General features: G+C 49.0%; 1 protein-coding gene across 1 annotated transcript in view; it reads right to left on the reverse strand.

Moving 5' to 3' along the window:
* Window positions 1-17,735, reverse strand: part of LOC147112473 (uncharacterized) — a gene marked incomplete at its 5' end in the record, with an annotated part of 87,134 nt that extends 69,399 nt beyond the window's left edge. Inside the window, 3 exon segments of the mRNA XM_085998183.1 lie at window positions 8,108-8,172; window positions 9,714-9,918; window positions 17,378-17,735. Coding sequence (XP_085854309.1) covers window positions 8,108-8,172; window positions 9,714-9,918; window positions 17,378-17,735 — 628 coding nt within the window.
* Window positions 17,736-18,579: the final 844 nt, after the last annotated feature.

Below are 18,579 nucleotides of genomic sequence, written 5' to 3' on the forward strand. Positions count from 1 at the left end.
CTGTTGTGTCTGTGTGTTGATAGAGACACTGAAGACAGGAGTTGGTTTGATAGGTGTTTACTAAACAAAGTCTGGAGGGGAACTAACGGATACAACACAATACTCAGGCTTATATAGCCGAGTGGCCATTACCGGCATTACAGTACACATGGGGCTCTTAAAGGCACATACACTACAATTCCTCCCCTTTTAGCTAACCAATACATAATATTTTAAGTAATTATTAATTACATGTTACAAGAAAAATCATCTATACATTGCTGTAGTTAATTAATTATAAGTCAGTCTCTCTGGAGGCTTCCTGACTCGGTCCGGATAACGCCTCGGTGGTGTAGTAGTTTCTGGTGGTGTAGTAGGTTCTTTTGGCAAGGCTGATTCGGCTTGAATGCCAGTGTCAGGTTCATCGGGTTCCAGTATCACTGGATCGGAGGTAGATATGGGTATCTCTACTTCATCGTTAGGCGTATAGAGTTGTGGTGTAGGTTGTCCCTTTTCGGATGACTCTATGATTTGGTCAGCATGGCGCCTTATTATGCTTTCTCCGATGTCCACGGTATACATCAGCGGTCCTAGTCGTGTGCAGATAGTTCCAGGCTGCCATTTCTCGGTACGGTAGTCCCGGGCCAAAACTTGTTGACCTATCTGGAAGGTTCTAGTTGGCCTTTCATTCATGCCTTGAAATTGCCGGTTCTCCACGTCCCTTCTGATGTTGGGCTTGATCAAATCCAGCCGGCATCTTAGGCTTCTATTGAAGAACATCATGGCGGGAGTTTGGTTTGTAACCATATGTGTTGCATTCCTGTATGCAAACAAGAAGTTATCCACCTTGTGCTGAAGTTTTATGTCTTCATTACCCATGGCCTTTATGGCCTTCTTGAAGGTCTGGACAAACCTTTCAGCCAATCCATTGGTGGCGGGATGGTATGGGGCGGACGTGTGGTGTTTAACCCCATTTTTTTTATTAAGAACTTCCTGAATTCTTCGGACACAAATTGCGGTCCATTATCAGAACAGATCTGTTCCGGCAGCCCATTCCTGGCAAATATGGTCCTTAATACTGTGATGGTTTTTTCCGTGGTGGTGGAGGACATCTCAAATCAACTTTTATTGTCATTGTTAGTGCACAAGTGCAGTACAACGAAATGTAGGCTTGCGGCTCCCGAGAGTGTACATTTGGATTAAGACATTTAAACATTCAACATACATTTGGCTTGTAGTATATTAACATAAATATGACCATAATAAAGTGCATTGGCAGATGTGCAGGCTTTAGAGTTTATTTGTGGAGTTCAGTAGGATGACAGCCCTGGGAAAGAAGTTGTTCCTAAATCTTTATTACCTCCGGCCACTTGGAGTGTGCATCAACCGCGATTAAGAACATTGAGTCCATAAATGGACCAGCAAAGCCGATGTGTACCCTTTGCCAGGGAGATGAGGGCCACTCCCATGGATGTAGAGGGGCTTGGGGTGGAGCGTTTTGGACCTTCTGGCATCCTAGGCAGCTCTTGGTCATTTCTTCGACGTCTCCATCGATACCTGGCCACCATACAAACGCTCTGGCTAGGTTCTTCATTTTCACTCCACCCAGATGCCCCTCGTGAAGCTCTTTTAGCACTTTATCCTGGAGTTTGGGTGGAATCACCACTCTGGATCCACACATCAAGGTTCCTCGGCACACTGACAGCTGTTCTCTTCTTTGCGAGAATGCTGGCAACAGTGGTTCGCCATGTGCTGGCCATCCCTTCACCGTTAAGTCGTAGACTCGTGAGAGAGTCGGGTCATCTCTCGTTTCCTTTTCAATGGCAGAATTTGTTACTGGTAGACATTCCACTATGGTTGAGTGGAACATCTCCACTGGGTCTACTGTAGGTGCCTCTTCTACCGTTGGCAACGGTAGGCGCGATAAACCGTCAGCATTCCCATGCTGTTTTGATCCTTTGTATTCTATGTTGTATTGGTGTGCCCCTAGAAAAAGGGACCACCTCTGTAGCCTTTGCGCTGTCATAATGGGAACACCCTTTTTAGGGTTGAAATGAGGGGTTGATGGTCAGTCAACAAGGTAAATTTTTGTCCGTGTAGGTAATGGTTGAATTTCTTCACTCCCCATACCAGGCTGAGTGCTTCCCTGTCGATTTGGGCATAGTTACGCTCAGCTGAGTTCAATGAGCATGACGCAAAAGCTATCGGCCGTTCCGAACCATCAGGGAATTTATGCGATAATACTGCTCCTATGCCGTAAGGGGATGCATCGCACGCCAGTCTGATTGGCAGTGATGGGTTGTAATGAGCCAAAACTTCTTGTGCGGGTTAGGTTGATTGGCTATGATAAATTGACCCTTAGTGTTAGGGGGATTAAATACGTGGGGTTACAGGGATAGGGTGGGATATGTGTTGGTGTAGGGGTTGCGGGGAATTGGGTGGGATATGTGTCGGTGCAGGCTCGATGGGCCGAAATGGCCTCTATCTGCACTGTGGGGTTTCTGTGATTCTGTGATTCTTTGGACGTGATTAAGTCTTTGCATTTATGGAAGGCACGTTTACAGTCTTCGCTCCATTTCCAAATTACTCCTGTTTGTAGCAGTTCATTAAGAGGGTGTAGAAGAGTTGATAAGCTCGGTAAAAATTTATGATAGTAATTTATGAATCCCAGGAACGACCTTAATTGTGAAACATTTTCAGGTGCTGGGGCTTTTATGACCGCTTCAATTTTTTCAGGTGACTTATGCAACCCTTCCTTATTAATTATGTGGCCACAATATGATATTTGATTTTGGAAAAATTCGCACTTGGGGCAATTTGCTCGTAGGCCCCGTTCTCTCAGCCTAGTGAAACACTTCCTTGGCGTTGGCCAAGATGTCTTTTAATCGTTCAGGTATGACGTCATCATCATTTTTTTCCTTACTGGTCACCGTCAGTGCCTGAATGGAGTGCCAGTCTAAACGTATTTTCCTGATCCATTCATGTCCCAACAGTGGTGGACCACCATTTTGTAGAACGTATAAATACAACTTCTGTATTTCCTTGCCGTTGTATCCCTTATTTTTCCTTTGGGGTATACTTTCTGCCCCGTATATGTTTTCAAGATAATGGATGTGTCTTTTAAAGGTATAGGCGGAAATAGCCGCTCGTAATTCCGTCGATTTATGACGGTCAGAGCTGATCCTGTATCTAGCTCTATTTTAACTGGGGACCCTGCTATTGTGAGGGTAACCCAAATGGTCTGGTAATCTTCTTTGGCAATTACATTATGTAATTTGAGAGAGCTTAGTCTCTTGTTCCCGGAGTTGCTATCGCTCTTCTGGTCTTCGGAGCTACTGTCCGTCATCATTTGTACCTTCTGTGCTTTTCCTTATTGATTTTTTTCCTGTTAGTGGATTTTTTTGTTTCCAGATCGGCATACACGTGTAATGTGTCCCATCTTTCCGCATTGCCTGCATGCTTTGTCCTTGAACCAGCAGTCCCTCTGGTCATGGGTGGATCTGCTGCAGCGATAACATCTCTCGAAACCCTGTGTCATTTCAGAACAGAACAGAAACCCCACAGTGCAGATAGAGGCCATTTCGGCCCATCGAGCCTGCACCGACACATATCCCACCCTATCCCCGCAACCCCACGTATTTAATCCCCCTAACACTAAGGGTCAATTTATCATAGCCAATCAACCTAACCCGCACATCTTTGGACTGTGGGAGGAAACCGGAGCACCCGAAGGAAACCCACGCAAACACGGGGAGAATGTGCAAACTCCACACAGACAGTCACCCGAGGCCGGATTCAAACCTGGGTCCCTGGCGCTGTGAGGCAACACCCACTTTCATGGGTGCCGAAGTCTTGTGGCTTTTGCTGTATCTCTGCAGCTCCTCTTGCACTGAATGTCTTGTCCAGTGTTAAATCTTTCTCAGAAAGTAGCCTTTTTTGTGTTCCTACACTTAGGAGACCGCAGACGAATTTGTCTCGTAGAGAATCTGCCAGTCCTGCCTCGAATTGGCAGTGTAGGGTATCAACAATCTCCTTAAAATTCTTGTCCATCGGTTCGGCTGGAGTGATTATGTTTCGTAACAGCTTGTATGTCTTTGCGCCCATTAGATTTAGAAGTACTGAAGCTTTTTTTTCATCTTCTATTCCATTTGCGGTGCAATATACCTCCACTCTTTCCACATATGTGGTCCAATCCTCTATCTCGTTATCAAAAGCATCAATATTGCCAGAATTAGGCATCTTAGAAAAGATATGGCACTTCCCGCGCTTTTCTTTCTTTTCTGCAGAAAAGATATGGCGCTTCCCGCGCTTTCCCACCACTGCTGCTGATGACAACGCTGTTTCCCGCGGTTTCCGTTCTTTTTTATTTATTTATTTATTTACAGTTGGAGACTCGTTCCCGCCGGACTCTCTCTCTAGGTCTGAACGCCGACCTGCTTGCAGCGCTGGCCGTCTCCTGAGTGCTCCCTCCCCATCTGTTACTGCTTGCCTCCGCTTTTGCTGCTTGGCCCAGCTGTAGAGCCAGCCGCTGGAGCCCCAGCCTGACGCCCAGGAAGGATTACCGCAGTACCTGCCACCAGCTTGGCCAGCTGGTGAAACAACAGCTTCTTTCACTTCTTGATTCTTCTGGACACCAGAGGAATCGATGCCCTTGAGGTCCTGCCGAATTGTAGGTAAGTCCGTTTCCGCTTCGTCGCCACTGTTGTGTCTGTGTGTTGATAGAGACACTGAAGACAGGAGTTGGTTTGATAGGTGTTTACTAAACAAAGTCTGGAGGGGAACTAACGGATACAACACAATACTCAGGCTTATATAGCCGAGTGGCCATTACCGGCATTACAGTACACATGGGGCTCTTAAAGGCACATACACTACAGAATAGCCCTGACAGTGTGAAGCCCTGACCTTGCCTGCACAGCCTCCCATGGTGGAATAGCCCCGACAGTGTATAAACTCCTGAATATGCAAGTGCTTTTCATGACAGTCCCATAGCTGCTGGATGAAGGCTGGGCAGTAGGGCTTTCAGGTCCCTTTGGCCATCAACTGAGGAGCACATGCAGGGATGAGGAGGATACTGGAAAGGGTACTCACCCTGACAACCCGAGTGAAGTCATTGAATTTTTTACGGCATTGGAGGGGAGTCCTGGCAACCACGCTGTTGGAGGCGACCCTGCTTGCCACCTCCCTCCAGGCTTTCCGATATTCGGAGGGCAGTGGCCTCCTGCCACCTTCAGGGAACAGAACATGGTGCCTGCGCTCAACTGCGCCAACCAGCACCCTCAGGTCACCCTCGCCGAAGCGCTGCGCTCTCTCCCGTGGCTTCTCCATTCTCCTGGGCATGGAGCAGATGAATTAGCACTGTTCAGGCCTTCCCTCAGGGCTGCAGTGTGCAGGGCGTGGCAGCCAAACAATTCCACCCTCCCCCTTTAAGTGCTGAGTGGCGCCTGACTGTCTGCCTTCAATCAATAACTCACCGCACCTGCGCTGCGCCCGTCCTTGGTGGTAGCGCCCCGGATCGCCGGCTTAGCGCCTTATGATACTCGTGCATCGCCTGCTTTAGCGCTGCAGCAACCTCTTGGGGCGATGCAACTGAATATTGGCGAAGGTGGCGCTAAGTTGCGCAGGGGGGAAAATTTTGCGACCGCCCGGCTGTAGTGCCCCAAACGCGGCTATACCGAATTTCTAGGCCACTTACCTTTGCACTCATGCACCCATCACTCACCTGAACACTAACATCATGACCCCTCCAAGTCCTTCAACCCGACGGCCCGCCTGCTCTAACCTGGCGTGGTTTGGAGCCATTGGGAATCCCACACGACACCCCTCAAAATAGGGATTAAGGTAAAAACTGCCTGTTAACTACCTTTTAACAGGCAGTTAATTGGCACTAATCCCTTCCCGCCTCGGGTCGGCGGGTCCCAGTGCGGGGCGGGTACCCGCCTCCTCTGAAACTTAGATGGAGGCGGTTTTTGGGCGGGATGGTGTCGGGACCCCTGAATTCGGGATTTTAGCCCCCCTGCATGCCTAAAAGCCTGCCTCACGGCACACTGAAAATCGACCCCAGAGAGACAGGCACTGAGAGACAGACAGAGACACAGACAGACATAGGCAGACAGACAGACACACAGACAGACAGACACACAGAAAGACAGACACACAGAAAGACAGACACAGAGACAGACAGACACAGAGATGGACAGACACACAGACATAATCACACAGACACAGGCACAGGCACAGACAGACAGAGGCAGACAGACAGACACAGACAGATACATCAGACAGAGAGACAGACACAGAGAGACAGACAGACACAGACAGAGACACAGACAGACACAGACAGAGACACAGACAGAGACAGACACACAGACAGACAGAGACACACAGACAGACACAGAGAGACAGACACAGAGAGACAGGCACAGAGAGACAGACAGACAGAGGCAGACAGACAGACACACAGAAAGACAGACACACACAAAGACAGACACACAGAAAGACAGACACACAGACAGACAGATGCACAGACAGACACAGACAGTCAGACAGACACAGACACAGGCACACAGACACAGGCACAGACAGACACAGACAGACACAGACAGACACAGACAGACAGAGGCAGACAGAGGCAGACAGAGGCAGACAGACACACACAGACAAACACAGACAGACACAGACAGACACAGACAGGCACAGGCAGACACACACAGACACAGAGAGACAGACAGAGACACAGACACACACAGACACAGAGACAGACACAGAGACAGACTCAGAGACAGACTCAGAGACAGACACAGAGACAGACACAGAGAGATACACCGACACAGACAGAGACAGACACAGACAGAGACAGACAGAGATAGAGACAGACAGAGACAGGGACAGACAGAGACAGAGACCGACAGAGAGAGAGACACAGAGAGAGAGACACACACACACAGACAGAGACAGAGATAGACACACAGACACAGACAGACAGAGAGACAGAGACAGAGACAGACAGACACAGACACAGACAGACACAGACACACACACAGACAGACACAGACATATACAGACAGACACGGACAGGCATGACACGGACATACATGGACACACAGACACAGACACACAGACAAAGACACACAGACACAGAGACAAACACAGAAACAGACACAGAAACAGACACAGAGACAGACAGAGAGACAGACACAGAGAGACAGAGATACAGACAGAGACACAGACAGAGACACAGGCACAGACAGAGACAGAGTCAGAGTCACAGACACAGACAGAGACAGAGACAGAGACAGACACAGACAGACGGAGAGGGACAGAGACAGACAGAGACAGACAGAGACAGACAGACACAGAGAGGCAGACACAGAGAGACAGACACAGAGAGACAGACAAAGAGAGACAGACAAAGAGAGACAGACACAGAGACAGACACAGAGGCAGACAGACAGACAGAGACAGACACAGACAGGCACAAAGATACAGACAGACAGACACAGAGAGGCAGGCAGACACAGGCAGAGACAAAGACACAGACAGAGACACAGACAGAGACACAGATAGACACACACACACAGACAGACACACACACAGACAGACATGGACTCACAGACAGACAAACAGACACTGAGTCACAGACACAGATACAAACACACAGACAGAAAGGGAGACACAGACACAGACAGACATACAGACACAGAGAGACAGACACAGAGAGGCAGAGATAGGGACATAGACAGATAGAGACAGACACAGACAGACACAGGCAGAGACACAGACAACCAGGCACACAGACAGACACAGACAGACACAGACAAACACAGACAGACACAGACAGACACAGACACATAGAGAGACACAGAGAGACAGACACAGAGAGACAGAGATACAGACAGAGACACAGACAGAGACAGAGACACAGACAGAGACAGAGTCAGAGTCACAGACAGAGACAGAGACAGAGACAGACACAGACAGACGGAGAGGGACAGAGACAGACAGAGACAAACGGACACAGAGAGACAGACACAGAGAGACAGATAGACAGAGATAGACACAGACAGGCACAGAGATACAGACAGACACAGAGAGACAGGCAGACACAGGCAGAGACAAAGACAAAGACACAGACAGAGACACAGATAGACACACACACACAGACACACACACAGACACACAGATAGACACGGACTGACATGGACTCACAGACAGACAAACAGGCACAGAGTCACAGGCACAGACACACAGACACAAACACACAGATACAAACACACAGACAGAAAGAGAGACACAGACATACAGACACAGAGAGACCGACACAGAGAAACAGACACAGAGAGACAGACACAGAGAGACAGAGACAGGGATATAGACAGAGACACAGACAGAGATGCAGACAAAGACAGAGGCAGAGACAGACATAGACAGACAGAGACAGACAGAGACAGACACAGACAGAGACACAGACAACCAGGCACACAGACAGGCACAGACAGACACAGACAAACACAGACAAACACAGACAGACATAGACAAACACAGACAGACACAGACAGACACAGGCACACAGAGAGACACAGAGAGACAGACACAGAAAGACAGACACAGAGAGACAGACACAGAGAGACAGACAGACACAGACAGAGACACAGACAGACAGGGACACAGACAGACACCGACAGAGATAGACACACAGACACAGACAGACAGAGACAGAGACAGACAGAGACACAGGCACACAGACAGAGACACACAGACAGACACACACAGAGATCCAGACACAGAGAGACAGACACAGAGAGACAGACACAGAGAGACAGGCACAGAGAGACAGACAGAGACACAGACAGACAGAGGTGGACAGACAGGCAGACACACAGGCACGCAGACAGACCCAGACACAGACAGACAGACACAGACAGACACAGACAGACACAGATACACAGAGAGACAGCCACAGAGAGCCAGAAGCAGAGAGCCAGGCACAGAGAGACAGACACAGAGACACAGACCAAGACACAGACAGACAGGGACACAGACAGACACAGACAGATAGACACAGACAGACAGACAGATACACAGACAGACAGACACACAGGCACAGTCACAGTCACACAGACACAGGCACAGACAGACACAGACACAGATACACAGAGAGACAGACACAGAGAGCCAGAAACAGAGAAGCAGACACAGAGAGACAGACACAGAGACACAGACAGACAAGGACACAGACAGACAGAGACAGACACAGACAGACAGACACAGAGAGACAGACAGACAGACACACACAGACAGAGACAGGCACAGAGAGACAGACACAGAGACAGACAGACAGAGATAGACACAGACAGGCACAGAGATACAGACAGACACAGAGAGACAGGCAGACACAGGCAGAGACTAAGACAAAGACACAGACAGAGACACAGATAGACACACACACACACAGACACACACACAGACACACAGATAGACATGGACTGACATGGACTCACAGACAGACAAATAGGCACAGAGTCACAGACACAGACACACAGACACAAACACACAGATACAAACACACAGACAGAAAGAGAGACACAGACATACAGACACAGAGAGACAGACACAGAGAGACAGAGACATAGACAGAGACACAGACAGAGATGCAGATAGAGACACAGACAGACAGAGACAGACACAGACAGAGACACAGACAGCCAGGCACACAGACAGACACAGACAAACACAGACAGACATAGACAAACACAGACAGACACAGACAGACACAGACACACAGAGAGACACAGAGAGACAGACACAGAAAGACAGACACAGAGAGACAGACACAGAGAGACAGACAGACACAGACAGAGACGCAGACAGACAGGGACACAGACAGACACAGACAGAGATAGACACACAGACACAGACAGACAGACACAGAGACACAGACAGACAGAGACAGAGACAGACAGAGACACAGGCGCACAGACAGAGACACACAGACAGACACACACAGACAGACACAGAGAGACAGACACAGAGAGATAGACAGAGAGAGAGAGACACAGAGAGACAGGCACAGAGAGACAGACAGAGACACAGACAGACAGAGGCAGACAGACAGTTACACAGACAGACAGACACACAGGCACACAGACAGACACAGACACAGACAGACAGACACAGACAGACACAGACAGACACAGATACACAGAGAGACAGGCACAGAGAGCCAGAAGCAGAGAGCCCGACACAGAGAGACAGACACAGAGAGACAGACACAGAGAGACAGACACAGAGAGACAGTCAGACACAGAAGCAGAGAGCCAGACACAGAGAGACAGACACAGAGAGCCAGAAGCAGAGAGCCAGACACAGAGAGACAGGCACAGAGAGCCAGAAGCAGAGAGCCAGGCACAGAGAGACAGACACAGAGACACAGACAGAGACACAGACAGACAGGGACACAGACAGACACAGACAGATAGACACAGACAGACAGACAGATACACAGACAGACAGACACACAGGCACAGTCACAGACACAGGCACACAGACACAGGCACAGACAGACACAGACACAGACAGACACAGATACACAGAGAGACAGACGCAGAGAGCCAGACACAGAGAGACAGACACAGAGACACAGACAGACAGGGACACAGACAGACAGAGACAGACACAGACAGACAGACACAGACAGACAGACAGACACAGAAAGACAGACAGATACAGAGACAGACAGACAGAGACAGACAGACACACAGAGACAGAGACAGGCACAGAGAGACAGACACATAGAGACAGACTCAGAGAGACAGACACAGAGACACAGACAGACAGACACAGAAAAACACAGAGAGACCGACACAGAGAGACAAGACACAGAGAGACAAGACACAGAGAGACAGACAGAGACACAGACAGACACAGAGACAGACACAGAGACGGAGAGACACAAAGAGATAGATACAGAGAGACAGACAGACACAGAGAGACAGACACAGAGAGACAGAGACACAGACAGAGACACAGACAGAGACACAGACGGAGACACAGACAGAGACACAGGCAGAGACACAGATAGAGACACAGACAGAGAGACAGACACAGACAGAGACACAGACAGAGAGACAGAGAGACAGAGACAGACACAGACACACGGACAGACACAGAGACAGACACAGAGACAGACAGACACAGAGAGATAGATACAGAGAGACAGACAGACACAAAGAGACAGAGACACAGACAGAGACACAGACAGAGACACAGACAGAGACAGAGACAGAGACACAGACAGAGACACAGACAGAGACAGAGACAGACAGAGAGACAGAGACAGACACAGACACATGGACAGACACAGACACGGAGACAGACACAGAGACAGACACAGAGAGATAGATACAGAGAGACGGACAGACACAGAGAGACAGACACAGAGAGACAGAGACACAGACAGAGACACAGACAGACAGAGAGACAGACAGACACAGACAGACAGACAGACAAACACAGACAGACAAACACAGAGAGACAGACACAGAGAGACAGACAGGCAGGGACAGAGAAACAGACAGACACAGACAGGGACAGACAGAGATAGACACACAGACACAGAGACACAGACAAACAGAGACACCGACACAGACACACAGACAGAGACACACAGACAGACACAGACAGACACAGATACACAGAGAGACAGGCACAGAGAGCCAGAAGCAGAGAGCCAGACACAGAGAGACAGACACAGAGAGACAGACACAGAGAGACAGACACAGAGAGACAGACAGACACAGAAGCAGAGAGCCACACACAGAGAGAGAGACACAGAGAGCCAGAAGCAGAGAGCCAGACACAGAGAGACAGGCAGAGAGAGCCAGAAGCAGAGAGCCAGACACAGAGAGACAGCACAGAGACACAGACAGAGACACAGACAGACAGGGACACAGACAGACACAGACAGATAGACACAGACAGACAGACAGATACACAGACAGACAGACACACAGGCACAGTCACAGACACAGGCACACAGACATAGGCACAGACAGACACAGACACAGACAGACACAGATACACAGAGAGACAGACACAGAGAGCCAGAAGCAGAGAGCCAGACACAGAGAGACAGACACAGAGACACAGACAGACAGGGACACAGACAGACAGAGACAGACACAGACAGACAGACACAGACAGACAGACACAGAAAGACAGACAGATACAGAGACAGACAGACAGAGACAGACAGACACACAGAGACAGACACAGAGACACAGACAGACAGACACAGAAAAACACAGAGAGACCAACACAGAGAGACAAGACACAGAGAGACAAGACACAGAGAGACAGACAGAGACACAGACAGACACAGAGACAGACACAGAGACAGAGAGACACAAAGAGATAGATACAGAGAGACAGACAGACACAGAGAGACAGACACAGAGAGACAGAGACACAGACAGAGACACAGACAGAGACACAGATGGAGACACAGACAGAGACACAGGCAGAGACACAGATAGAGACACAGACAGAGAGACAGACACAGACAGAGATACAGACAGAGAGACAGAGAGACAGAGACAGACACAGACACACGGACAGACACAGAGACAGACACAGAGACAGACAGACACAGAGAGATAGATACAGAGAGACAGACAGACACAAAGAGACAGAGACACAGACAGAGACACAGACAGAGACACAGACAGAGCCAGAGACACAGACAGAGACACAGACACAGACAGAGACAGACAGAGAGACAGAGACAGAGACAGACACAGACACACGGACAGACACAGACACGGAGACAGACACAGAGACAGACACAGAGAGATAGATACAGAGAGACAGACAGACACAGAGAGACAGACAGAGAGACAGACAGACACAGACAGACAGACAGACAAACACAGACAGACAAACACAGAGAGAAAGACACAGAGAGACAGACAGGCAGGGACAGAGAAACAGACAGGGACAGACAGAGATAGACACACAGACACAGAGACACAGACAAACAGAGACACCGACACAGACACACAGACAGAGACACACAGACAGACACAGACAGACACAGATACACAGAGAGACAGACACAGAGAGACAGAAGCAGAGAGACAGGTGCAGAGAGACAGATACAGAGACACAGACATAGACTGACACAGACAGACAGACACAGAGAGACAGACAGACACAGAGAGACAGACACAGAGAGACAAGACACAGAGAGACAAGACACAGAGAGACAAGACACAGAGAGACAGACAGAGACACAGACAGAGACACAGACAGAGACACAGACAGACACAGACAGAGAGACAGAGACAGACACAGACACACGGACAGACACAGACACACAGACAGACACAGACACAGAGACAGACACAGAGACAGACACAGAGGTAGATACAGGGAGACAGACAGATACAGAGAGACTGACACAGAGAGACAGAGACACAGACAGGGACACAGACAGAGACACAGACAGAGAGACAGACAGAGAGACAGAGACAGACACAGACACATGGACAGACACAGAGACAGACACAGAGACAGACAGACACAGAGAGATAGATACAGAGAGACAGAGTCACAGACAGGGACACAGACAGAGTCACAGACAGAGACACAGAGAGATAGACACACACAGACAGACAGAGACAGACAGAGGGAGACACAGACAGACAGACACACACAGACAGAGGCAGACACAGACAGACAGACACAGACAGACAGAGAGACAGACACAGAGAGACAGACAGACACAGACAGACAGACAGACAGAGACAAACACAGAGAGACAGACACAGAGAGACAGAAAGGCAGGGACAGAGAAACAGACAGACACAGACAGGGACACAGACAGAGATAGACACACTGACAGAGATACTGACACCAACACAGACACACAGACAGAGACACACAGACAGAGACACACAGACAGACACACAGAGACAAAAAGGCACAGACAGACAGAGACACAGACAGACAGAGACACAGACAGACAGAGACACAGACAGGCAGACACACAGACAGGCAGACACACAGACAGCCACACACACAGACAGACACACACGCAGACAGACAGACACACAGGCACAGACACAGAAAAAGGCACAGACACAGGCACAGAGACACAGGCACACAGACACAGGCACACAGACAGACATGGACAGACACGGACAGACACAGACAGACACAGACAGACATGGACAGACATGGACAGATGGAGAGACAGACACAGACACAAACGCAGACACAGAGAGGCTGACACGGAGACAGAGACACAGAGACAGAGACACAGAGACAGAGAAACAGAGAAACAGAGAGACAGACACACAGACAGACACTCAGACAGACACACAGACAGACACACAGACACAGAGAGACAGACTCAGAGAGACAGACACAGAGACCGACACAGAGATAGAGACACAGAGACAGAGACTCAGAAACAGACACACTGACACACAGACACAGAAAGACAGACACAGAGAGACAGACACAGAGAGACAGACAGACACAGAAAGACAGACAGATACAGAGACAGACAGAGACAGGCAGACACACACAGACAGAGACAGACACAGAGAGACAGACACATAGAGACAGACTCAGAGAGACAGACACAGAGACACAGACAGGCAGACACAGACAAACACAGAGAGACAGACACAGAGAGACAGACACAGAGACACAAAACAGAGACAGACCCTCACCAGGTACAGACTAAGCGACCACCAACTGGAAATTGAAAAAGGCAGATACAAGAAATCCTGGCAGCCTAGAGAGAATAGAATATGCGATCAATGTCTGGCTGGCGAGGTTGAAACAGAAATGCATTTCCTCCTAAAATGCGAAAAATTCAACACATCAAGAAACATATTATTCAACAAGCTAAGCCAAACAACCCCAGATTTCAAGGAATTGGATGATCTGTCAAAATTGAGATTAGTCCTAGGAGAAGGAGACAGACCATACCTTGGGGCTAAATATGTAACAACATGTCACAACCTGAGGACTGTTTAAAAGTAAGACTGTTTAAAATTAATATTGAACGTACCAAATGAAGTAGAAAGACTGTTTAAAATTAATATTGTTTAAAAGTAATATTGTATATACCCAACAAATGTCAAATCGATTGACACCTACAGAATGTTGGAAAACTGTACCTTTTTGCTATGTAAGCTTTGGCAATATGGTTCTCTGTAAACTTTCATGCCAATAAAGCATTTGAACTGAACTGAACTGAACTGAACTGACAAGACACAGAGATAGAGACACAGACAGAGAGACAGACACAGACAGAGACACAGACAGACACAGACAGAGAGACAGAGACAGACACAGACAGACACAGAGACAGACACAGAGACACAGAGAGATAGATACAGAGAGACAGACAGACACAAATAGGCAGAGACACAGACACAAACAGAGACACAGACAGAGACACAGACAGAGACACAGGCAGAGACAGAGGCACAGACAGAGACAGACACACGGACAGACACAGACATGGAGACAGACACAGAGACAGACACAGAGAGATAGATACAGAGAGACAGACAGACACAGAGGGACAGACACGGAGAGACAGAAACACAGACAGAGACACAGACAGACACAGATAGACAGAGAGACAGACAGACAAATACAGACAGACAAACACAGAGAGACAGACACAGAGAGACAGACAGGCAGGGACAGAGAAACAGACAGACAGGGACACAGACAGAGATAGACACACAGACAGAGAGACACAGACAAACAGAGACACCGACACAGACACACAGACAGAGACACACAGACAGACACAGACAGACACAGATACACAGAGAGACAGACACAGAGAGACAGAAGCAGAGAGACAGACGCAGAGAGACAGATACAGAGACACAGACATAGATAGACACAGACAGACAGACACGGAGAGACAGACAGACACAGAGAGACAGATAGACACAGAGAGACAGACAGAGACAGACAGAGACAGACAGAGACAGACACAGAGAGACAAGACACAGAGAGACAAGACACAGAGAGACAGACAGAGACACAGACAGAGACACAGACAGAGACACAGACAGAGAGACAGAGACAGACACAGACACACGGACAGACACAGACACACAGACAGACACAGACACAGAGACAGACACAGAGACAGACACAGAGGTACATACAGAGAGACAGACAGACACAGAGAGACAGACAGAGACAGAGACACAGACAGAGACACAGACAGAGACACAGACAGAGAGACAGACAGAGAGACTGAGCCAGACACAGACACACGGACAGACACAGAGACAGACACAGAGACAGACACAGAGAGATAGATACAGAGAGACAGCTTCACAGACAGAGACACAGACAGAGACACAGAGAGATAGACACACACACAGACAGACAGAGACAGACAGAGAGAGACACAGACAGACAGACACACACAGACAGAGGCAGACACAGACAGACAGACACAAACAGACAGAGAGACAGACTCAGAGAGACAGACAGACACAGACAGACAGACAGCCAGAGACAAACACAGAGAGACAGACACAGAGCGACAAACAGGCAGGGACAGAGAAACAGACAGACACAGACAGGGACACAGACAGAGATAGACACACAGACACAGAGACACAGACAGACAGAGACAAAGACACTGACACCGACACAGACACACAGACAGAGACACACAGACAGAGACACACAGACAGACACACAGAGACAAACAGGCACAGACAGACAGAGACACAAACAGACAGACACACAGACAGGCAGACACACAGACAGGCAGACACACAGACAGACAGACACACAGACAGACAGACACACACACAGACAGACAGACGCACAGGCACAGGCACAGAGACACAGGCACACAGACACAGGCACACAGACAGACATGGACAGACACGGACAGACACGGACAGACACAGACAGACACGGAGAGACAGACACAAACGCACAGACACAGAGAGACTGACACAGAGACAGAGACACAGAGACACAGAGACACAGAAACAGAGAGACAGACACACAGACAGACACACAGACAGACACACAGACGGACACACAACAGACACACAGACAGACACACAGACACAGAGAGACAGACTCAGATAGACAGACACAGAGAGACCGACACAGAGATAGAGACACAGAGACAGAGACTGAGAAACAGACACACTGACATACAGACACAGAGAGACAGACTCAGAGAGGCAGACACAGAGAGAGGCAGACACACAGACAGAGACAAAGTCAGAGACAGACAGACTCAGACAGACACAGACAGACACACACAGAGACAGACAGACACAGACAGACAGGGACACAGACAGAGATCGACACACAGACACAGACAGACAGAGGCACAGAGACACAGACAGACAGAGACACAGACAGAGATAGACACACAAACACAGACAGACAGATAGAGAGACACAGACAGACAGAGGCAGAGAGAGACATAGACACAGACACACAGACAGGCACACAGACAGACAGACGCAGACAGACACAGACAGACAGAGGCAGACAGACAGACAGAAACACAGAAAGACAGACACACAGACAGACAGACACACGCACACACACAGACACTCAGACAGACAGACACACAGACAGACAGACACACAGACACAGGCACAGACAGAGGCACAGGCACAGACAGACACACACAGACACAGACACAGACAGAGGCAGACATTTGCAGAGGCGGACAGAAGCAGACAGACACAGACAGGCACAGACAGACACAGGCAGACACAGGCAGACACAGACAGACACAGGGAAAACAGACGCAGAGAGACAGACGCAGAGAGACAGACGCAGAGAGACAGACACAGAGAGACAGACACAGAGAGACAGACACACAGACAGACACACAGACAGACAGAGACACAGACAGAGATAGACACACAGACACAGATACACACACAGACAGAGACAGAGAGAGAGAAAGACACAGACACACCAACACAGACAGACACACCAACACAGACACACAGACACACAGATAGAGACACACAGGCACAGAGACACACAAACACAGAGACATACAGACACAGCGAGACAAACACAGATAGACAGACACAGAGACAGACACAGAGACACAGACAGAGACACAGACAGAGATAGACACACAGACAGACAGACTGACACAGAGACACAGACAGAGATAGACAGAGACAGACACAGACAGAGACAGACACAGATAGACACAGACACACAGACATATACGGACAGACACGACATGGACAGACACAGACACACAGACACAGACACACAGAGACAGAGAGAGACACAGAGAGACAGAGACATAGAGACAGAGACAGAGAGAAAGAGACAGAGACAGAGACACAGACACAGACACAGACAGGCACACAGACATACAGACACAGACAGACATACAGACACAGAGAGACAGACACAGAGAGACAGACACTGAGAGACAGACACTGAGAGACAGACACAGACACAGACAGACACAGCGACAGACACAGAGACAGACAGACACAGAGAGACAGACACAGAGAGACAGAAACAGAGAGACACAGAGACACAGACAGA

This window comes from Somniosus microcephalus, chromosome 9 (assembly GCF_052327205.1).
Source record: "Somniosus microcephalus isolate GS21.2 chromosome 9, FLI_Smic_1.0, whole genome shotgun sequence".
Lineage (NCBI taxonomy): Eukaryota > Metazoa > Chordata > Chondrichthyes > Squaliformes > Somniosidae > Somniosus > Somniosus microcephalus.